Below are 23,318 nucleotides of genomic sequence, written 5' to 3' on the forward strand. Positions count from 1 at the left end.
GTTCCTACCGCCAGGTCTTCACTTTGCCATCATGGACTCTAACCCTCTGGAATCGTAAGCCCACTTAAACTCTTTGTTTCATAAGTTGCCTTGATCATGGTGTTTTATCACAGAAACAGAAAAGTAACTAAGACAACATCCAAGGTTGTCCTCTGCACACATGTGCAACTCCCTACCACATGCATTAAAAAAAGAAAGTAAACCCTCAAATGCCACCATACACCTGCTCTCCTACAGGACAGCCAGAAGCAATATGCCAGCACCTATATATCCACTCTGAACAACAGCTCATCAATGATTGAAATTCAAATGAAGAGGAAAGTTATGGTTTCACTGGGAGAAATCAAAATATCTTTGAAAGCTGTTATTCTTTTCTGCTAACTTATAAAATATAGCAAGGGCAATGGACATAGCATTGTCTTAAGAAACTTCTATTGATAAAAATAACCAAGTATCTTATTTGTTATCAGATAAACAATCTTGGAAGAAATCTTAAACATTATAACTGAGGTAAGTTTGTAGATCTGAAGGAGATTGTTATAGGGAACTTTATAAATAGTTAAAGTGGGGAATTTTCCTGTAAGAGCAAAGGAAGCCTGGAGAAATGACTCAGTGGTAAAGAGTGCGAACCTCTACTACAGAGGAACTAAAGTTCAGTTCCCAGGACCCACAATCAGGCAGATCAGCCTGTAACTTCAGCCCTAGTGGGATCTAATGCTGTTGGCCTCCATGGGCACCTACTGGTACACATGTGTGCATACCCACACATAGACACACATTCATACACATGATGAAAAATAAATTTAAAAAACAGCAATTTGCAGACATTAATCAAAACTGACTTCAAACAAAAGATTAACAGTATTCTAATTAACTGTGTTTTGTTTTGTTTAAGATTTTTAGTTTCATTTATGTGTATGTGTCTACATGAGTGTACGCCATGCATGTGCAGGCATCCCTTCAGGTCAGGAGAGTCTGTATGAACTCCTGGGACTGGAGTTTCGGGCAGTTGTAGCCACCAGGCATTTACTCTGAGAACCAAATTCGGGTCCTCTGGAAAGGGAGTAAGTGCTGTTAATGACTGAGCCATCTCTTATCTATCCCCTAATCAGCTGTTTAGGGGGCACATGTCTCCTATAATATTGTGTCTCGGTTGTTAGTCAAAATTCAGTGATTGGCAAGTAGGTGTACATTACTGAATAAGTAGATGAACTATCTGCAGTTCTGGAGTAAGGTATGTTCTCTGTCCTCTTTTCTTCCCCCTTCCTTCCTTTCTTTTCTTTTGGTCATTTTTTTTCTTCTTCTTCTTTTTTTTTTTTTTTTTTTTTGAGACAGGGTCTCTATATAGCCCTGGCAGTTCTAGAACTATGTAGACCAGGTTGGCCTCAAACTCAGAGAGATCCACTTGCCTCTGCATCCCAAGTGCTGGGATTAAAGGCGTGCGCCACCACACCCAAACTTATTTTTAAAAAACAAAAACAAAACAGTGAAGGTCTCACTATGCAGCCCTAACTGGACTAACTCGATATGTAGACCTGTTTGGCCTGTACCTCAGAGAGATCTGGCCATTCCTGCCTCCATTGGGATTATTGACGTGTCCCACCACGCCCACCCAAGACAGACCTTTTGTGCAGTAACTTAACCCATCTTTGCTGTTCTCTGTATACAATGTCCTTGTAAGTCATAAAAAGTGGCCAATTAATTGGGTGTTCAAAGATGTCTGTTACATTTCTGGGATGTTTTTACTAAGCAATCACTTCCCACTATTACAGTCACTGAGAACTCGGTGTCTCCTGCTCAATGACCCTCTGACTGTTCTTGTCACTCCTCACCTTCCTCGGGGGCAGCTGATGCTCCTTCAGGCAGTGCGGGCTGTAACTCCCCAGCTTCCGAATGACTTTCCAAATCTGCCATCTGAATTCCTTCCAGGCGACCTCCTTTTGTGTTAGCCCTCAAAGAGGGAAAAACATATTTTCAAATGTCTAATAAGTGACACAATAATCTCTATTTTCTTTTTTTCCTTTCTAATTGTGTATTGTACTAAATTTCCATTTTTTAAAATTTCACTTAAGATTCAGAATAAAGCTGGGCGGTGGTGGCGCACGCCTTTAATCCCAGCACTCGGGAGGCAGAGCCAGGCGGATCTCTGTGAGTTCGAGGCCAGCCTGGGCTACCAAGTGAGTTCCAGGAAAGGCGCAAAGCTACACAGAGAAACCCTGTCTCGAAAAACCAAAAAAAAAAAAAAAAAAAAAAAAAAAGATTCAGAATAAAAGGTTATGAAATGGCAGATTACCAAATCCTGTTTATGAAAATGTGTGGATAGTTTTGCAAAATGTTATCAGTAGGGGACAAAGACAAAGTATGCAGGATCTCTCTGCTATTTCTTAAAATGGTTTGTCAATCACTATCAATTAAAATAGATATAAACACTATTGTTGAAAGGCTGAGAGAAGCATTAGTAAGAAATCAAGGTATACTACTGGTGAAGACAGTCACATTGCTTAATATACATAACAACAGAGAAGGCACAGCATATATGAAAAGCTGAGAGCAGCAGGGCTAAGTGAGGGCAGAGATAGAAACAATTTCCACTTACTGTTTTTCCCATTTTCACTGGGAACTCCTTAATTATTATTTACTTTTTTGCCTTATTACTACAAATGAAGCAAGGAGGAAGAAAAGTCACAAGCAGGAAAGCATCCATATGAAGCAGGCTGACACTGTACTCCTAACTAGCTCATTGTGGTGGTTTGAATGAGAATGGCCCCTCAAAGGCTTGGTCCCCCGTTAGTGGAACAGTTTGGGAAAGATTAGGAGCAAGTGTGGCTCTGTTAGTGGAACAGTTTGGGAAGGATTAGGAGCAAGTGTGGCTCTGTTAGTGGAACAGTTTGGGAAGGATTAGGAGCAAGTGTGGCTCTGTTAGTGGAACAGTTTGGAAGGATTAGGAGCAAGTGTGGCTCTGTTAGTGGAACAGTTTGGGAAGGATTAGGAGCAAGTGTGGCTCTGTTGGAGGAGGTTTAAAATCTCACACCAGGCCCAGTCTCTGTCTCTGTCTGCCTGTCTCTGTCTCTCCTGTAGCTTGAGGATCAGATGTGAGCTCTCAGCTACTGCTCCAGCATCATGCCTGTGTGTGTCCCACCACGGTGAGCATGGACTAACCCTCTGAAACTCTAAGCAAGCTCCCAATTAAATGCTTTCATTTTATAAGAGTTGCCTTGGTCATAGTGTCTAGTTATAGCAATAGAATAGTAATTAAGACATTCACCTTCTACTTTAATGTCTTTTATTTTTTCCTTTTTGGGAAAGCAATGAATTTCATTAAGGTTGCTTATAGCAGCATGGGTAAGGGTTTGTTTGTTCAGAGTATGGGCACCTTACTACGGAAGACTCTTTCTCTTCCTCATCAACTATGAACTATTTTTAAACTTGAGGGAGTGGGGGTGGGGGTGGGCGGGTGGCCACAGTCTGTACCTCCCACTTCCATGACAAGGTGTTGATGGGCCCAATCTTGTGTAGATAATTCAACTGCTGTGAAAGAACTTTGAACTTTTACACAAAGTTTTAGGTTCCATATGTGTGTGTGTGTGTATAATGTTTATGATTAAATGATACAGATACCTCTATAATAAATTAAATATGAAAGCTAGGAGACAGAGAGATAGACCAGTGTTTGAAAGCACTGGCTACTTGAAGACCCAGGTTTGATTCCTAGCATCCATATGGCAACTTACAAATGTCTGTGACTCTAGTTCTGGGAATCCAACACTCTCTTCTGGCCTCCATGGGCACCAGACATACATGCAGACAAAATGTCTACACATATAAATATTTTTGAAAGTAAAATAAATAAAAGAAAGCAAGCTAGTTGTATCTTTAACTTGAAAGAAATGTGTATATCAGGCTAGGTGATAGGGAAGGTAAGTTTCCTAATTGCCCCTCCCCTAGACGCCCCCTCTCCTCCCCCCATACTAGGGACTGAACCATGATAATGGCAATGTACATGCTAAGACATGCTCTACCATTGAGCTGTATCTCTAGGCAATTTTGAAAATTTTATTTTGAGCCAGGATCTTGCAAGGTTGCCCACGCAGATCCCCAACGTTCAATCCTCTGGCCCTCAGTTTCCTCAGTAGCTGTGATACAAGAGTTCACCACCATGCCAGGCTCTCTAGTGATTTTCTTTTCTACTGTTGAACCCTGAGTTAAAAACAAAATTAAACCTCTGTCTGTCCTTCTGGATTTGGTAATGAGCCAAACATAAGGTGCTGGTCTTCCTATAAAGACCTTTCCAAAGTCTCCATGGAAAACTATTCCATTATTTAAATTAGAAACATATTTAATGTTTATGTAACAGATCAGCAGATGAATATTGATGGCTCAACTAACACATCCATAGACAATATATTCTTTTTTGTTTGTTTGTTTGTTTTTCGAGACAAGGTTTCTCTGTGTAGCTTTGCGCCTTTCCTGGAACTCACTCTGCAGCCCAGGCTGGCCTCGAACTCACAGAGATCCCGCCTGTCTCTGCCTCCCCTGAGTGCTGGGATTAAAGGCGTGCGCCACCACCACCCGGCTGACAATACATTCTTTAATCACTTTTTTGGAATGGTTGTAAATTTAATTGACATGATGGGTTTTGAATAAAGATAAAGATAAAGATGCCAATCACCATTTAACTTTTCTGGAAATTCCAAACTAGCATTTTAGAGAATGATTTCAAAAGATAAAAAATGAGTGAGATCAAAGCAGTGTTTTAAAAACAGGAAATGAACCCAGGCATGTGGCTAATGCTTATAATCCCAGCACTTGGGAGGCTAAGTCAGGAGGATCAAGAGCTGAAGATCTAGCCTGTGCTATATGAGACCCACTCTCAAAACAAATAAACAAAAATAACAATAATACTCAATACAATTACTGGAAGTACTTTACTCCACACAAACCTGTGACTCACTTATGACACATGACCAAGCACATGCACTCTGGAAGGATGCACAACAGATTAAAACAAGGCAAAATGTAAAGTTCAAGTACACACACATCTCCCAAGGCAAAGGCTGCTCAAGTTTTCCTGCTGTCAGTGAAAAAGAACCCTAAGCTAGCGGTGCTGTGGGATGTTCTGTATGTCAAATGTGTTGCTGATTAGTCAATAATTAAAACACTGATTGGCCATTGGCTAGGCAGGAAGTGTAGGCGGGACAAGGAGGAGAATAAAGCTGGGAAGTGGAAGGCTGAGTCAGAGAGACGCTGCCAGCCGCCACGATGAGAAACAGAATGTGAAGATACCGGTAAGCCACGAGCCATGTGGCAAGGTATAGATTTATAAAAATGGATTAATTTAAGCTGAAAGAACAGTTAGCAAGAAGCCTGCCATGGCCATACAGTTTGAAACCAATACAAGTCTCTGTGTTTACTTGGTCGGGTCTGACGGCTGTGGGACTGGCAGGTGAGAGAGATTTGCCCTGACTGTGGGCCAGGCAGGAAAACTCTACCTACAAATGGCGCCCAACGTGGGGCAAGAGTTTCCACCTAAAAACCTGAGAAAAGATTCTAAAACGGAGCTAAAAACAGTTCCTAATTGTCTCTCTCAAATGAGCGGCAGCTGCTGGTTTGAGCTACTGGTGGGTTCCTAGCGTGCGTGCTCGACCTGCCTATGGCGGGAATGAGGCCTTTGCAAGTGGCACTTTGAGCTGCATAGTGGATTTAGCCTTTGCTGGTGCAGAGCAAAAGGGGAGGTTTCTGGGCTACACGCTGCTTGGCTAAAAGCATAGACCCCCGATAGCTCCCAGAGCTGGCGGTAAACCATGGCCATGTTGGGAAGCTGAGGTGGGTGGATCCAGCAGCCACAGCTGCTGCAGTTTAAGGCAATAGATTCACAATAAGACAGATTCAGATGTAATAGTTTACAATGTGTGTAAAAGATACGTAGGCTTGAAAGAGACAAAAAAGATGATATATAGAGTTATAGAAATAAATACATAGTTTTAAAAAATAAAGTCTTTAAAGAGACAGTAAAGGTAGTATAAAAAATAAGCCACGTAAAAATGGATATTACACAGAGAATCTGCATTGTGTTGTCTTTGGGACTTTTAACTGCAGAAAAACATTTCATTATAAAAGCTGTTGAGTTACGCCAAAATGTATATTTTAAAGGTATCTTGACTTCAAAATTTGAATATAAGGATATGTTACTTTGGAAAGGAGACTCTGCTTTTGTTCCCACAGAAAGCCAGAGGCTATGGATTTGTTCCAGATTAAGATACATCAGGTTTGACCAGCCAAGACCCCCTGAAAAGTCTCCGATGACACCATGGCCCAGATGATCCAACATCCAGAATGGTTTGAAGGCAACTGGCTCAGACGATACACCCTCATGGACTTTTCCATGATCCTAAAATTTTCTTTGTATCCCCATAAGATACAGCGCCCCCCTCCAGCAGGAAGTAGTAAGAGAAGCTACGCCCAAATTCCCAAATTATATGTAATTTTACTTTAAGGTTAAAACCTTCCTTTTTTTTTTTTTAAAAAAAAGGGGGGAAGTGCTGTGGGATGTTCTGTATGTCAAATGTGTTGCTGATTAGTCAATAATTAAAACACTGATTGGCCATTGGCTAGGCAGGAAGTGTAGGCGGGACAAGGAGGAGAATAAAGCTGGGAAGTGGAAGGCTGAGTCAGAGAGACGCTGCCAGCCGCCACGATGAGAAACAGAATGTGAAGATACCGGTAAGCCACGAGCCATGTGGCAAGGTATAGATTTATAAAAATGGATTAATTTAAGCTGAAAGAACAGTTAGCAAGAAGCCTGCCATGGCCATACAGTTTGAAACCAATACAAGTCTCTGTGTTTACTTGGTCGGGTCTGACGGCTGTGGGACTGGCAGGTGAGAGAGATTTGCCCTGACTGTGGGCCAGGCAGGAAAACTCTACCTAGATAGCGGTGCTGGCTCATGTCTGTAAAAGAGCACTCAGCAGGAGGACTACTGTCACAGGCAGGGGTTGAGGGTGGGCTAGAGAGAGCAGAGTGCCAGAGTGCCACAGAATGACATCATTTTCAAACAGAGTGACATTTTAATGCAATAAAAAACTTAATGCACACCTCAAACACTACCAAAGTAGAAATAATTTTGTTCATTATAATGTAGACATCAAGTTCCAAACAATGAAAGAGTATTACTTACCCCAAGGCGACCATTTTCCTTCTTTTCTCAACAGTAGGTAAGCCATTGAAAACTGCAACCACCACAGCTTCAGAATCCAAAACTTTGCATTGTCGATCTTCACTTTTGGGCAGAATATCCCCAATGATGCCATGTGTCAGGGCTCGGGGAGAGCTGTGTCTGCTCCCAGATTGAGAGCTTCCTGGGGAGCCTTCAGGAAAGAAGGGAGAAGACAATAAACATGAAAGTCTCTTAGTGTAGAAAGTTACTTTATTTGCATAATTTTCTTAATTTTAAATGTAAGAGTAGTTTTGTCTGCATGTATGAATGTGCACGTGTGTGCCTGTGTTAATGGAGGCCAGAAGAGGGCATGGAGGCCAGAAGAGGGCATCAGATCCCCTGGAAGTAGAATTACAGATGGTTGTGAGTCACCATGTGGGTGTTGGTAATCAAACCCAGGTCCTCTGCACGAACAAAAAAGTGCTCTAAGCCATGAGCCATCTTTCCAGCCTACTATATGTACATTTTGAACTACGAAAAACTTCATATATATATATATCTCCCAATCTTTTTGACTAATTACTTAAAAATTGACAAGTCCAGAAAATCTAGTTGGAAACACTGTTCTGATTTGAGATCAAGAAACTTCAAATACTGGAGCCCAGAGGTACATGTCGGCAATCCCAGAACTAGGGAGGCTGAGACAGAAAAATCAAGAGTTAAAACTTTCTCAAATACAGATAAATATATAATTAATCTTTGTATCTTATCAAATACAGATAAATATATAATTTAAATCCAAAAATAAGACAAAAGAAAAAAAACAAACTCGTGAAAAATAAACAATAAAAGGTCCCACAAAATCAGAAGTTGAACTATAATTTTAGACTCTTTGGTGGCTTTCAAGGTTAAAGCTACAACACATCAATTCCCAAGCATGTGCCCAGTAAAACTGTATTACAAATACCCCAAATTTACCTTCAGACAAAGTCTGGCAGTCTCCCTTTGAAAGGCTGTTTTCTCCAGAGTCCATAGCTCTTCGGAGTGACAGACTGCCTGCTATGGCCCGAGCTGACTTGGGTGAATTCTTCTTATTTATGGCTGCAAAAACATTTAGAAGCATTTCTGAATATGGTAAAATGTCACATAACTCACAATATAGTCAGAGAAATGTCTAACCCTCACTACACGTGGATGGTTTTCTGTCTACAATGTCCAAAATAACAGGGCGCTCTGTGGTCCTGAGTTTATTTAGCATTCTGTGACAAAAATAATTCTATTTTGTTGCTTGTGAAATAGAATCTTAATAAGATTAACTATAATCTCATTTTTAGAAAGTTGTATTAAGACAATGAAGTGTAAACAAAAATGTAACCCTCTAATACAGTGGTTCTCAACCTTCCTAAGGCTGCAACCCTTCAGTAATTCCTCATGTTGTGGTGACCCCCAATCATAAAATTATTTCATTGCTACTTCATAACTGTAATTTTGCTACTGTTAGGAATTGTAATGTAAATATCTGACATTAGACCTCCAAAGTGGTCATGACCCACAGGCTGAGAACTACAGCTATAATCTAAACAACTGGAAATTGGGCTTGATTAGATCAAAGGGATAATTAATGCTGAATTTGAAACATCATAATTATAATTACTTCAAAATATTTGTGACCAAATAAATTATAACCAAAGTAGTAGCAACAACAAAACATATAGCCTAAAATAAAGGGGGGGGGGGGGGAGGCGGGGACAGGACGGGGACGAGGGAGGGGATATGACACAGGATGGGATAGTAGTATCACCACCACAGCAAGGACTAATCAGCCGTGCAGGCATACTCAAGAAATTACAAAACAATAAATAATAAAAAGACAGCAAGAAGCAGAGAGATTGTGAATTCAGAGCCAGCCTAGGTTATGTGAGACTCTGTCTCAAAAAACCAAACCAAGACAAACAGAAAAGCACAACAGATTTATTGACGACAGGACTAGCAAGTTTGACTTTGTCCTAACGAAGACCATGATAAAAATTACAAAATTTCAAGATAAACTTTAAAAACTATTCCTATCACAAACAACACACCCCAGAATTAAGCAGCCCCAAAGACTATACAACTCAGTGAAGTCCTGTACATTTAGAAGAGGGAACCTGTGGAGCCTCGAGTTAAACTTTATACTTTCAGTATTGAACACATTTCGTGCACTTATCTTACCACTAAAACCAGAAATCTATGACAGAATTAGAACTTTAAAATTAGTTTATATCCTCTCATAACTCTTGATGTTTTCATTTGTAAGTTTTTTATAATAAAGTTTATAACATAAAAAAGAAATCTATTTCTTTCACAACATCAAAAAGACATTGTATTCAGAAACAGATTTAATGAGATTTGCATATCAAAACTGCCATCCATTACAGAAAGAAAATAAGGACAGCATGAATGGCAGTTTTGTGTTCAGACTGAGACAATATTCTTAAAGTAACACTTCCAAAATTAATCTACAGATTTAACACAATCTATATAAAAATGCCTTTTTTAATTGTTGTTGTTTAAAAAATCATTATCTAGCCGGGCAGTGGTGGCGCACGCCTTTAATCCCAGCACTCGGGAGGCAGAGGCAGGCAGATCTCTGTGAGTTCGAGGCCAGCCTGGGCTACAGGGTGAGTTCCAGGAAAGGCACAAAGCTACACAGAGAAACCCTGTGTCAAAAAACCAAAAAAGAGCCGGGCGGTGGTGGCGCACGCCTTTAATCCCAGCACTAGGGAGGCAGAGGCAGGTGGATCTCTGTGAGTTCGAGGCCAGCCTGGACTGCCAAGTGAGTTCCAGGAAAGGCGCAAAGCTACACAGAGAAACCCTGTCTTGAAAAACCAAAAAACAAACAAACAAACAAAAAAAAAAAAAAACAAAAAAAACATCATTATCTAGAGTCTGGCAAGATGGTTCAGGCACTGTGGCCAACTCTGACAGCCTGAGTTCAACCCCTGGAACATACAGCGTGAGAGGAGAGAAACAACTCCTTTAAATTGTCCTCTGACCTCCACAAACTCCTTCCCTAAGTAAATGTACATAATAATAACAGGTTCCTAAAATTTCTATGAAAATGTAAGGGATCTAGAACAGCAAAAGCAATCTCGAACAGAAGACTGCCTCCCATACCCACCACCAGGGATGACTCCAGAGCCTTGGGCTCACAGCCTACCACTGATCCTCAGCTCTGTAGTCAGGACTAAGTGGGCATGGCCGCTCTCCTGACAGCTCCAGGGCTTAGCATCAATGTGAATCTCTTAAAACCTCTAATGCTACCTCAAAAACAAGGAAAAAGAAAAGACAAGAGCAAGTAAGCGCAGAGGGGCAGTGTTGCAGTGTGGCATACCTCAAATCCTAGCACTGAGGAAGCTGAGACAGGAGGAATGCCCTAACTTCAAGGGCAGCCTGAATGCCCTGCACAGTGAGCTCCAGGCCAGCCTGGTTTATAGAGTGAGATCCAGTCTCAAACAAAGGTGGTTGTCTGGGGAATGAGCACAGGAACATGCTGTAGGTAGAACTAGGATATATGAGCCCCACAGTCAACACTGCTATACCCTACCACCACCACCACCACCACCACCGCCCGAAAAACACACACACACACACACACACAAAAAAAAAAAAACAACCCAAAAACAATTGGATGGTACCAGCATATGGACAGACTATCAAAATTGAGAATCCATAAACATTTCACACTTATGCTCTGACTTTAACAAGGGTGCCAAGACAATTCAATTGGCAACATAAAAAGGTGTGGTTCTCCTTCCTCAGGGATTGTAGGTCTGCAAGGAGGGAGGGAGCTGAAGTGGAGAGCAGGGTTGGGTTGGCTGTGGATACAATGGAGACAGCCCCCTGGGAGATGATTTCATTGAATCAGTTCAACTTTATTCCAGACTATAGAAAATATATAAGATTAGAAAATATATATATAAGATTAGGGAGCCTAGGGACAAACCCTAATTTACATTAGGTGGCTGCTTTTATCATAAGGTTTCATATGTGGCACAGGGTGCTATAGTAAAGCTCCTAGTACAAGTCGTAATTACCATAGGTACAGCAGGGGGAAAGCTTCTAGCAGGAAACTGAGCCAAGGTCATACTAGAGATAAATCAGGCATCAAGACTTAGAGATAGCTTTCAGATAAGGTCAGTCCTCCAGGCATAGGGACATTCTTGAGGTAAGAGCAAGCAAAGACCATCAAGTCTCACTGGGGAGGGAGTCCCTGATGTTACTGAGCTTTTGAGAGACCTGCCAAGCCATGACAGACTGCAACCTCTGACCATCAAGGGCTCCCAACAAAGAGGGACAAGAGCAAGCGTTACAGCCAACATGGAAAAGCTGAAATCATGACTGGCAGAAGTACAAAATTCTGCAGGTTTTGAAAATAGTATGACACTGTGGCAATTCCTCGAAAAGTTAAAAATGGTTTTTCCATTTAGCCCAGCAAGTCCACTTCTAAGTGTACACTCAAAATAAAGTATTATCTACATGATAACATAATACATGTTCATAGTAACATCACTGATCACAGTTAAAAAGTGCAAATGTGGGGCTGGAGAGATGGCTCAGCCGTTAAAGGCTAGGCTCACAACCAAAAAAAAAATGCAAATGTGTTATATATCAACTGATAGTGGATGAATAGCATGTGCACTATATAACAAAATATCTTTAGCAAAAAGAATGCATTGTTATTAACTCATAATTTAACATGCATGAAGCTTGAAAGTATATGGAAGATGGTGAAAAAACACATATAAAAAGACCTCATTTGGTCTGGCATTATGGTATATTGCTGTAGAATAATCCTCTTATACACTGTAAAGATTTGTCACTCAGATTGTTTTAATAAAATGCTGATTGGCCAGTAGCCAGGCAGGACACATAGGCAGGGTTACAAAACTCAAAATGCTAGGGAAAGAAGGACGGAGTCAGGAGTTGCCGGCCGGATGCAGAGGAAGCAAGATGAGAATATCGTATTGAGAAAAGGTACCAGGCCATGTGGCTAAACATAGATAGGAATTACGGGATAATTTAAGTAATAAGCTTGAGCTACCAGCCAAGCATTTATAATTAACATAAGGCTCTGTGTGGTAATTTGGGAAGCAGATGCTGGGTATTTGGGAGTTGCTGGCGGAACAGAAACTTCAGCTTATATATGGCACTTAACGTGGGGCCGAAATTTCCACATAAAATCTGACAACGATTAAAATAGGATTCTAGACACACAAGAATGGAGTCAAGAACAGCTTCTAGGTAATTACTTTTTCTCAGTGGGTTCTGTTTGCTAACAGCAAGCAGAAGCATGGCTCCTTTAAGATGTGAGTTACTAGTTCCTGTCAGCATGGTCAGCTCTTTTGAGAGGTCTTGCTACAAAGCACTTGAATGGGGTTTGTGCGTGGCAAGCTTCATGCTACTTGGTAGCAGTGGTAGGAATAAAAACAAACAAACAAACAAAACCCTCTAAAGGGTTTACAGTGTGTTTAAAAAGAAGCATAGGCTTGGGAGAGTAAAGAGAAGCTATAGACAATCATAAAAAAATATATATATAGTTTTGGGCTGGAGAGATGGCTCAACGGGTAAGAGCACTGGCTGTCTTCCAGAGGTCCTGAGTTCAATTCCCAGCAACCACATGATGGTTTACAACCATCTGTAATATCTGGTGCCCTCTTCTGGCCTGCAGGTATACATGCAGGCAGAACACTGATGCATAATAAATAAATAAATCTTAAAACTATATATATATATATATATAGTTTTAAAATAATGAAGTCCTTAAAAAGGGAGTAAAGTAATATGAAAAAAAAAGCCACATAAAGATGGAAAATACACAGTCTGGATACTGTATGCTCTTGTGTTGTCTTTGAATTGTTTGACTGCTGAGGAAGGAGCAACAGCTGCTAAGAGACATTTGATTATAAATGTTACTGGATTAATCCAACCTATTTATTTTGAAAATGCCTTGACTTCAAAATTCAAGTCAAAAGATATGTTACACTGGAGAAGAGGTTATGCTTTTACTTCCACAGGAAATGAGAGGCTCTGGATTCATTCTGGGTTAAGAAAAATGAGGTTTGATGGAGGAAGACCCCCTAAAAAATTGCAAAGGGAATGGATCACCCAGATAATCCAATGTTTCAGAGTGCCTCTGTTGCAGTTTCCTCTGAGTTCTACATCCCAAACAGCTTCAAGGCTGCTGGCTGAGATGAGCCCGCTTCACAGACTACTCCAGCCAAGACTTATGAATTTTCTCTGGGTCCCCCAAGGATTACCAGAGCCCCCAATCAACAGGAAGTAAGCTAGAGGACTATGCCCATATTCTCAAAAATAAATTATGGGTATTTGTCATTGTTTAGAGGGTTGGTTACAAGTTGTTATCGGGAATAGAAAAAAAAACTGAACAAAGAAGATTAGATTCAGGGATCTTGTTGTAAAAAGAAAATGAAGATATAGAAATAATAGGATTAAAGGGTAGATTATTGAATCTACTTTAACAAAAAAATACAACTATTAATCTTACATTTTTACATTGGTATGAATTTTGGTTTATTGATACAAATTTAAAGTGAATTTTGTTATACTGTATGTATATTTCTACTCTTGTTTAGGGTATTATGTTTATGCAGCTCATTTAAAAATGTAATATAGCCGGGCGGTGGTGGCGCATGCCTTTAATCCCAGTACTCGGGAGGCAGAGCCAGGCGGATCTCTGTGAGTTCGAGGCCAGCCTGGTCTCCAAAGCAAGTTCCAGGGAAGGTGCAAAGCTACACAGAGAAACCCTGCCTCGAAAAACCAAAAAAAAAAAAAAAAAAAAAAAAAAAAAAAAAAAAAAAAAAAAAAGTAATATAATTAAGAAATACAGATTAATAGTCATCTATAATAGTAAACTTATACTAATGTTAGTTAGGTTTTCAAGGTCATACAGAGATGTATTTCAGATAAACAGGCAATCTTCAAACACTTCAAAGATCTACAGAATATGGCATTTAAAATGTTTTGAGAACTTAGACTTTTCTCAACAGTGAGACAAACCTGCTCCTGGCAGCACCAATTACTTCAAAGAGGATGATGGTTTTCTTTTTTTTTTTTTTTTAAGATTTATTTATTTATTATGTATACAGTATTCTGTTTGCATGTATCCCTGAAGGCCAGAAGAGGGAGCCAGATCTCATTACAGATGGTTGTGAGCCACCATGTGGGTGCTGGGAATTGAACTCAGGACCTCTGGAAGAGCAGCTGGTGTTCTTAACCTCTGAGCCATCTCTCCAGCCCCATGGATGATGGTTTTCTTTGTGACAAAAGCTAGCCATGTGGGCAAAGAAACTGCCCCTGCCTCAATTGCTGACAGTTACTGTCCAAACTGGACCAGTAGACCTTTGCCAAGACCAAGTGAGATAGTCCTTCAAAAATCCTGCTTCACAGGAAAGTCTGTCAGAAATGCTAAGACTGTAGGCCAGAGTTGGATGTCCCAACATTGCAAAGGAACTTTGGGTGACTGTCCAGGCAGCCTGATGTCCTTGTCATTAGGTAACATTTTACCCTTCTGGGGTCTTTGATGGAGTTGAAGACTAGATAGATATAATTATAGTTTTCCTTAGTTTTAATAGAAGGTAAGTTAGATACAAAACTAGACTCACCAAGATAAGATAAATATGTATTTTCTCTAACTTTGCCAATGCAAATGGATTAGATAGTATCACTGTACTTCTTACTTAATAACTTTGTTGTATATAATCTTACTATATTAAAATTAAAAACCTTCCTTTTAATTAGACAAAAAGGGGGAAATGCTGTGGAATAATCCTCCTGTACACTGTAAAGATTTGTCACTTGAATTGGTTTAATAAAATGCTGATTGACCAGTAGCCAGACAGAAAGTATAGGTGGGGCAACTAAACTAAGAATGCTGGCAAGAGGAAGGACAGAGTCAGGAGTTACCAGCCAAATCCAGAGGAAGCTACATGAGAATATCGTACTGAGAAAAGGTACCAAGCCATGTGGCTAAACATAGATAAAAAGCATGGGTTATTTTAAGCTGTATAAGAGATCATTAGTAATAAGCCTTAGCTATCAGCCTAGCATTTATAATTAATATAAGCCTCTGTGTGGTAATTTGGGAAGCAGATGCTGGGTATTTGGGAGTTGCTGGTGGGACAGAAACTTCCACTTACAGTATATAACTGTAATCCCTGGACTGGGTAAGCTAAGGCAGAAGGATCAGTCAGGAGTTTGAGGCCAGTCTGGGCTGCATAGCAAAAGTCTATCTTGAAAATGAATACAAAAGAAAATTACAACAAGATCCTATTTCTATGCTAACTGGGAAGGCTAGTTCAAAAAAGAAAGAAAAGAAAAAGAAAAAAAACAGAAAATAATAAGTCCTGGTGAACATCTAGAGAACTGGAACCTGTACACTGTTAAAAGTGGTGATGGCGCACGCCTTTAATCCCAGCACTCGGGAGGCAGAGCCAGGTGGATCTCTGTGAGTTCCAGGCTGGCCTGGTCTATGGAGTGAGATCCAGGACAAGCACCAAAACTACACAGAGAAACCCTATCTTGAAAAACAAAAAACAAAACAAATATATATATGTATGTGTGCGTGTGTGTGTGTCTGCTACAGAAAATAGCAAAGCATGTCCCCCCAAAACCTGGCCCCAAAATCTAAGGATAGAATAATCTAGCAATGCCACTGAGTTTTAAAAGGGGGCTTGAAAAGAAAGATATGTATGTTTAGAGACAAAAGATACAAACAATGCAATTGTCCAAAGGATTAATGAATAGATAAACAAAATGTGTTCTCTATATACAATACAGCACAATTCTGCCATTGGGAAGAAAGAAGTTCTGCAAGATGCCATCATATGGATGAACCCTTGGAGACACACAAAATAAAGAAGCCAAACAAAACCCCCAAATGTCAAATGCTGCAACAATTCCAATTGTATGTGATACCTAAAAGAGATATTCAGAGGCAGAAAGCAGAGAGCAACAATCCCCAGGCCCCAGGAGTAGAGAAATGAGGGATTGCCGATAAATGGATGCAGTTTTAGAGTGAGGAAAACCTCTTGGAGATGGATGGTTGTGAGGGACGCACAGCACAACAATGCCAAAGTGCTAATGCTGCTCAATTGTAAGACTGAAACAGTAATTTTAGTTTATGTACACTTTGCCAAAAATTTTAACACATATGCTTCCTCAACTAAAGGTTAAAATGTCAAATTTTACATTATATATACTTTACCATTATTTAACATACCTTTTTCATAGCATGTATGACTTGGAAAATGAACACACATAGGCAGTGCCCAATACCAAACTCTTGCTCAGTTCACACAGCCCCACATTCTTTAGTTCACATGTAACTTTTTAAAGAAAGCTTTGTTTTCTCATCTCATATATAACTGGTGTGCTCTTCCACACTTTTGATACTTCTCAAAAGTATAAAGCATAGGTGGTAACACTTCTTTTTAGAATGTTTTCTTAAAATTTTTTAAAATAATTTATTTTTATTTTATGAATAATTGATTGGTGTTTTGCTTGCATGTATGTCTGTATGAAGGTGTCAGATCCCCTGGAACAGGAGTTACAGACAATTGTGAGCTGCCATACAGGTGCTGGAAATTGAACATGGAATTGAACATGTACTCTGGAAGTACAGCTAGTGCTCCTCACCACTGAGTCATCTCTCCAGCCCCAGTTTTGGAAATATACCATCTAGTTTTTCACTTGTTTTAATGGTTTTTTTTCAATTTCCATTGTCAGCCTCTCAATCCCTTTTCTTCACCAGACCTCTAAATGTCTGATTAGTGCCTCATTGCCAAGACTTCTCTTCTCCATTAAAATCACCAACCCTGGAGGAGGTGGGAATGGGGGGTGGGCCGGGGAGAAGGGGAGAGGGGCGGGAGAGGGGAGAACAAGGGAATCCGTGGCTGATATGTAGAACTGAATTGTATTGTAAAATAAAATAAAAAAAAAAAAATCACCAACACTGTCGGGTATGGTGGCGCACGCCTTTAAACCCAGCAGAGGCAGGAATGTTGGTTTTAAATAATAAGTGGCACTGTTACTGTGCGAGAAAGGTCACAAGGCACGATAAAACTCAGTATCAGAGCTTTATTGTGGAGGGGGGCAGAAGAGAGTGACCAGGCCTATGGTAGGAGGAGAGAGCAGAAGAGAGGGGAGGAGTCTGTGACGGACTTTTTAAGGATTCTCCTGCACATGCGCATGTGGGCTTATGGAGCTATGCCACGCATGCACTAATTGCGTGACCGCACTGTGTGCATTTGTGCAATCATGCAGCGCACTGATGGCGTAAGATGTAAGACCCCCTGCTTAGCTACTGAACTGCACATGTGTGGTCATATAGCTGGAGTGGCAGAATCCTAACATTCCAGACGTTTTGATTATAAAAAAAGGGGGTGAACAGAAATAGGGGCATCGTTTCTCCCAAAAAAACTGCTTCCAGCTGACTTGGTGGGTGTCGGTTGACTCTGGGGGGGGGGGGGGTTAGGGAAGGGTGCTTCTGAGGTAGACAGGTGTCCTGGGATGATGGACTGTCGTCTGCTGCCTTGGATCTGTCCATCACCCCTCTTGGCCTGGGACTCTGGCACACAGCTCAAACCATCCTTAAACTCGGGATCTCCTGCTCCCGCTTCCTGAAGTGCTAGGATTAGGGTCACCTACACACACTAGCACATTTGGCTATGAACTGCTGCTCAGTGAAAGACAGCACTCTCACTAAGTTGCTTAGGCCAAAAAATATCCTCCCTTTCTGTCTTTCAACTATTCAGCCTTTTATAACTAAAATTGTGACAAAGAACTGAATCCTATTGGCCTAAGACATGCATTGTATGTAACAGAGTAACTTTTCTTTTTGCATCCACAACAGTATTAGTTACATACTCAGGATGGGAAACTCAGTCCAAGAGGGCTGCCAGGCTATGAGCAAGTCTACCTACTGAGGGCTTTAGCTCCAGATTACACTACTAAATTCACACCAGCTACTCTAGTGGTTGGTATTAAATCTTCCTCCACAATGCAGCTTTCTGAACAAATAAACAGCTCAAACTCCTTACTGAAGTCTTATCAGATCTCGAGTTAATCCCTGTTATCTATGACTTCATCTCTCAGTCTGCCCTGCCTTATTCACCATACCCACTCAAGCTAGTCTCCCTTCAATCCTTCAAAGTGAATCTTGTGCCAGTGAATTTGCACTTCTGTCCTGTTTATACAGAACACTGATTCCCCAAGGCATTTGAAGGGTTCAGTTCAAATATCTTCTTTACAGAGACTTTCTCTGACTACCCCCAAAAAATAAGACATTCTTTATCTACTGTTTCACAGTAGTAAGTATTCATTAAAATTATTTTCACTCATTTATTTACATACCTTACTGCCTGATTCTTATCATTACAATACAGGATCTATAAGGATAATGAAGTGTCCTTTAATGCTAAGCACTGACTTAGCAATCAAAAATCCTTAGTTCCGAGTTGTTGGATAATCTTTTTGTACACTGTGAAGATGTGCCTCTGCCAAGGCACCTTCTAATTGGTTTATTAAGGAGCTCAATGGCCAATAGCTAGGCAGGAGAGGATAGGTAGGATTTTCAAGGAGAGAGCAACTCCAGGAAGTATAGCGGTGGAATTCACCAGCCAGACACGGAGGAAGTAGGACGCATGGTACTGAGGAGAGGTAATGAGCCAAGTGGCAGAATGTAGACTAATAGAAATGGGTTAATTTAAGTTTTAAGAGCTACTTGGGAACAAGTCTAAGCTAAGGCCAAGCTTTCATAATTAATAATAAGTCTCTGTGTCAGTATTTGGGAGCTAGTAGCACAAAGAAAGTCCAACTATAGTTCCATCATATAAAGGAAAATATTAGAATAGACTAGAAAGGTGGTTCAGCTGGTAAAGGCACTCACCATTTTAAAGCTTGACGACATGAGTTCAACCCTGGGATCCACATGTGGAAGGAGAGAACTGACTCCACAGTTACCATCTTACCTCCTGAAGTGCACCATGTTGTACATTCCCCCCCCACACACACACACAAATTCCTTACAAAAGAAAAATGTCACTCAATTTTGGATGGAGAGAAAAAGGCTATTTTAACTCATAAGAAGGGTGGGAGAGATGGCTCAGTGGTTAAGAGCGCTTACTACTTTTGCAGAGGACCTGGGTTCAAGTCCTAGCACCCATACAGTTGGCCACAACAATCTAAAAGTCCAGGTCCAGGGGATTCAAGACACTCTTTCTGGCCTCTGTGGGCACCAGGCACATACATGTTACACAGGCACACCTTCTGGCAAAATATCCATACACAAAAATATATCATTTTAATTTAAATCTTTAGAACATAGATACTGATAGACTGTTAAGTGAAAACAACCAGTCATGTGGTTTCACAAAGCACATGGGAGAAATTACACTACGGGAACTTCTTCACTTACGGTTGCGTATGTAACAGCCAGCGACTGAGGACTTTGCTAGGAGCTCCATTCCCAAATCCTGTAATCTACCAGAATTTTCAGGTCCACAGGTAGCCAGAGCTGCCTGGTCAGCACAAAAAAGGTTTGTCTGTATGTCTCCAGAAGCAACACCAGTGCCTTTTATATCAGACAGTGTGGTCTTCACATCACTCTTCATACACCGAACTTCAGCCATTTGAGTTTTGAGTCTTTTCAACATCTTTAGGTCAGAGGGCACTCGCCACATTGCCTGCTGCTTCCTTTGCTCTTTATCTTTTCGAGAATATGATGCTTCAAAAGAAAGCAAGTGAAAAACCATGTTCATATCAATTTTAATATTCATGACCTCATTCGTTCCCACAAATTTAATGTGTCAAATGCAGTAAAGCGTTTCATGGTATCACCAAAGAACAGGCATCGAGACTAGGAGATGGCTTACATCAGGAATTCTCAATCTTCCTAATGCTATGACCCTTTAATACAGTTTCTCATGGTGTAGTGACCCCAACCATAAAATCATTTCATTGCTACTTTATAACTATAATTTTGCTGCTGTTATAAATTTTAATGTAAATATCTGATACACAGGATATCTGACACATGTGGGTCACAACCCACAGGTTAGATCCAAAGTTAGATCCAAGACTTCGCTGTTTCCTTTCATTATCTGCCCCATGTCCTTCTTGCTGTTATCCTTATTTTAGCTGACTGGATTTAAAACTCAGGCTGCTTCATTATGAATTTTCCATAGAAAACTAAACATTCCAGAACAGAGATGTTACTGTTAATACAGTCTATATCCTCTCCAATGGCATACAATACCTAAAAAAACATTATTTTACCTATCTATTAGATCTATTTATAAATCAAATTGTAAAATTGTTCCTCTTAAAGTTATGTCAATTATGTTTATTACAGAGCCAGATTTGACCTGCTTCATTTGGACTTTGTACATACCACCAATTATCATTTAAGCCAATGGTTCTCAACCTGTGGGTTGTGACCCTCTAGGGGGTTGCATATCAGATATGCTGCAAATCAGATATTTACACTATGATACATAACAGTAGCAAAGTTAGAGTTATGAAGTAGCAACAAAATAATTTTATGGTCGGAGGTCACCCTAACATGAGGAACTGTATTAAAGGGTTGCAGCATTGGGAAGGTAGAAAGCCACTGACTTAAGTGAACCTCCACACAAAATGTACTTGAACCACAAATGAAAAGCAACTGTTCTAGAACCTAGTTGAAGATAATCTTTCAAACCAAGGGGCAAGACTTTCAGAAAGTATGCTCTAAGAAAAAGAGGAACTGATTCTGGCTGTCACCTCCAGACCACTGAGGTGGCTCAGGCTTTGTTTTCTACACAGAGGTTCTATGATTTTGTTCAGAAAGTGAGCTCTGCTGCTTTGAGGTATCACCAAAATCCCTGTCTATACCCCTGTTTGGATCCAATACTACAACTTAGAAAGGTAAGGGAGAGGTCAGTCTGTGTTGTTACATACCAAGGATGTTGTAGAAAGCATTCATTCCAACAAAAATGCTGCTTTTCCAACCCTGGAATGGGAGGCTGGGGGAGAAGCTAAGTGCCCAAGTGCACATACTAGACAAGCACATCACCACTGAGCTATACTAACAGCCCTAACTGGGTTTTAAACTGTAGCATTAATGGGAAATCACTGTGTGTAAAAACAGCTCTATCTCAGATCAAAGAGCCTAGACTGGACTATACAAATCTCTATCTTACTACAAAGACTATTTTTCTTTTAACTAACTTTAATATACATTTTCTCAGGTTTTGATGTTCATTTGTGTGTGTGTGTGTGTGTGGAGGGGGGTGTCTTACACTAGGTATCTTATGGTTGGCCTGGAACTCAGTATATGGACCAGGCTTGGCTTTAACTCACAGACTCACTGCCTCACAACTGTTGGAATAAAAGATGTGTGTTACCATGACCAGTCCTTGTTTGATTTCTTGAAATGGGTCACACAATAAAAGTCCAGGCTGGCCTTGAACTCACTATGTAGCTTAGGTTAACCTTAAACTCAGAGCAATCATCATGATTCAGTCTTTATTATGCTGAGATAACAGGTATGTGCCACCATGGCAGTGATATGCATTTTTCATTTAATGAATAATTAAACTTTTTTCCATGTTCAACTTAGACACATTTCCCCTTGAAAGGCAAGCCTGAAAAACTGAATCCATCCACAAAGAAGACAACAGTACTTCTCTGTATGGATCAAACAATCAGCTGGGCATAATTAGAAATTTCTTCTTTTGGTCTCTGAAGTGTTAGGGATCACAAACAGGGATCTGTGTGTGCTGGGTGATTACTATCCTCTGAGCTACACACCCTAGCCTAAAACCATTTAAAAGGCATTTAAAATTTGTTTTTGACATAACTCTTGAGCAATGACAGGGGAAATGAAGGGGGAGAACTATAGGTACAGCTCACCTAGCATGTCAAGATTCTGAGTTCAATCCCAAGTGCAAGAGCATGCGTGCACATAGGCATACACACATGCACACACATACATGCACACACGCACGCACGCACGCACGCACGGGTGGTAGATTGGTTAGAGAAACATACTGTGTTCCAATACTCAGATGAGACACACAGATAGAAATTTGACAGTTCTTCCAGAAAACCAAAGGAAAAAGAAAAGACATTATTATTTTACCTGTGGGCTGCAAAAGTGAAGTAGACGGACGAGGCTGTAAGCCCCACAGATTTTCCATACTGCTCCGGTCCTTAAGATCTAATAAATGTATTAAGATTAAAGGATCAATGTCTAATAAGCTACTGGTAGCGGCAGAGCATAAATGGGCTCTTCTTGACATTCTGCTGCTGGCACCCACATAGCTGTGGCTACTACCTACAAAAGAAATAGAGAAAACATACTGTACGTATCTGTCCATGTTTTATTAAATCCCAACTAATGGTCGAGGACCTGTCTGCACATCTGTGTCTTAGACTGTGTTCATAATGAAAAGCACAGAGGAACCATACTGCCAAGCAAATGAACATCACAACCATGACTAAGACTCAAGAGTAATCACCAACCTCCTCTGAAGCACCACACAACCATAAACGTATATAATATAAGATACACAACTCAGGGGGCTGGAGAGATGTCTCAGAGGTTAAGAGCACTGGTTCTTTTTCCAGAGGTCTTGAGTTTAATTCCCAGCAACCACATGGTGGCTCACAACCATATACAGTGAGATCTGGTGCCCTCTTCCAGCCTGCAGGCATACACGCAGGCAGAACACTGTATACACAATAAATAAATCTAAAAAAAAAAGATACACAACTCAGTGCAGGACAGGATCAAGGAAAGTAAAAGTTTTCATTCCCATGAGAAAGTAAAAGAGTTCCCATCTTTCCATATGTTTAATGTTTAGTACTGCCAGTTTTAAAATAGCAACCATATCAAGTTTGGTGACACATGCCTGTAATCCTAGCACCTAAGAGGTGGAGGTTAAAGGATTAGGAATTCAAAGCGATCTCTGGCTACATAACAATTTGAAAACCAACTCAGGCTACATGAAAACTTGCGCAAAAAAAAAAAAAAAAGCAATTTAAAAAGCATATGTTAACCATTATGGCCAATATGCAGTGGTTTACTATGGTTTTAATTTGGCATTTCTTACAAAGACAAAA

The 23,318-nt window shown here is 40.4% G+C and overlaps 1 protein-coding gene across 14 annotated transcripts in view; it reads right to left on the bottom strand.

The window, feature by feature from the left end:
- Positions 1 to 23,318, bottom strand: part of Trim37 (tripartite motif containing 37) — a 153,772-nt gene that overhangs the window by 67,538 nt on the left and 62,916 nt on the right. For 13 of the 14 annotated variants that reach the window (XM_052758162.1, XM_052758161.1, XM_052758164.1 and 10 more), the window contains 5 exons: positions 22,336 to 22,530; positions 19,630 to 19,938; positions 8,133 to 8,255; positions 7,176 to 7,365; positions 1,833 to 1,951 (listed from right to left, as the gene is read on the bottom strand). In XM_052758162.1, coding sequence (XP_052614122.1) covers positions 1,833 to 1,951; positions 7,176 to 7,365; positions 8,133 to 8,255; positions 19,630 to 19,938; positions 22,336 to 22,530 — 936 coding nt within the window. The remainder of the gene's footprint in view (positions 1 to 1,832; positions 1,952 to 7,175; positions 7,366 to 8,132; positions 8,256 to 19,629; positions 19,939 to 22,335; positions 22,531 to 23,318) is intronic. The other variant, XR_008222455.1, reaches the window with a different exon arrangement.

The sequence above is a fragment of the Peromyscus californicus genome, unplaced genomic scaffold (genome assembly GCF_007827085.1).
Source record: "Peromyscus californicus insignis strain IS unplaced genomic scaffold, ASM782708v3 Scaffold_3__1_contigs__length_106647218, whole genome shotgun sequence".
NCBI classification, from domain to species: Eukaryota; Metazoa; Chordata; class Mammalia; order Rodentia; family Cricetidae; genus Peromyscus; species Peromyscus californicus.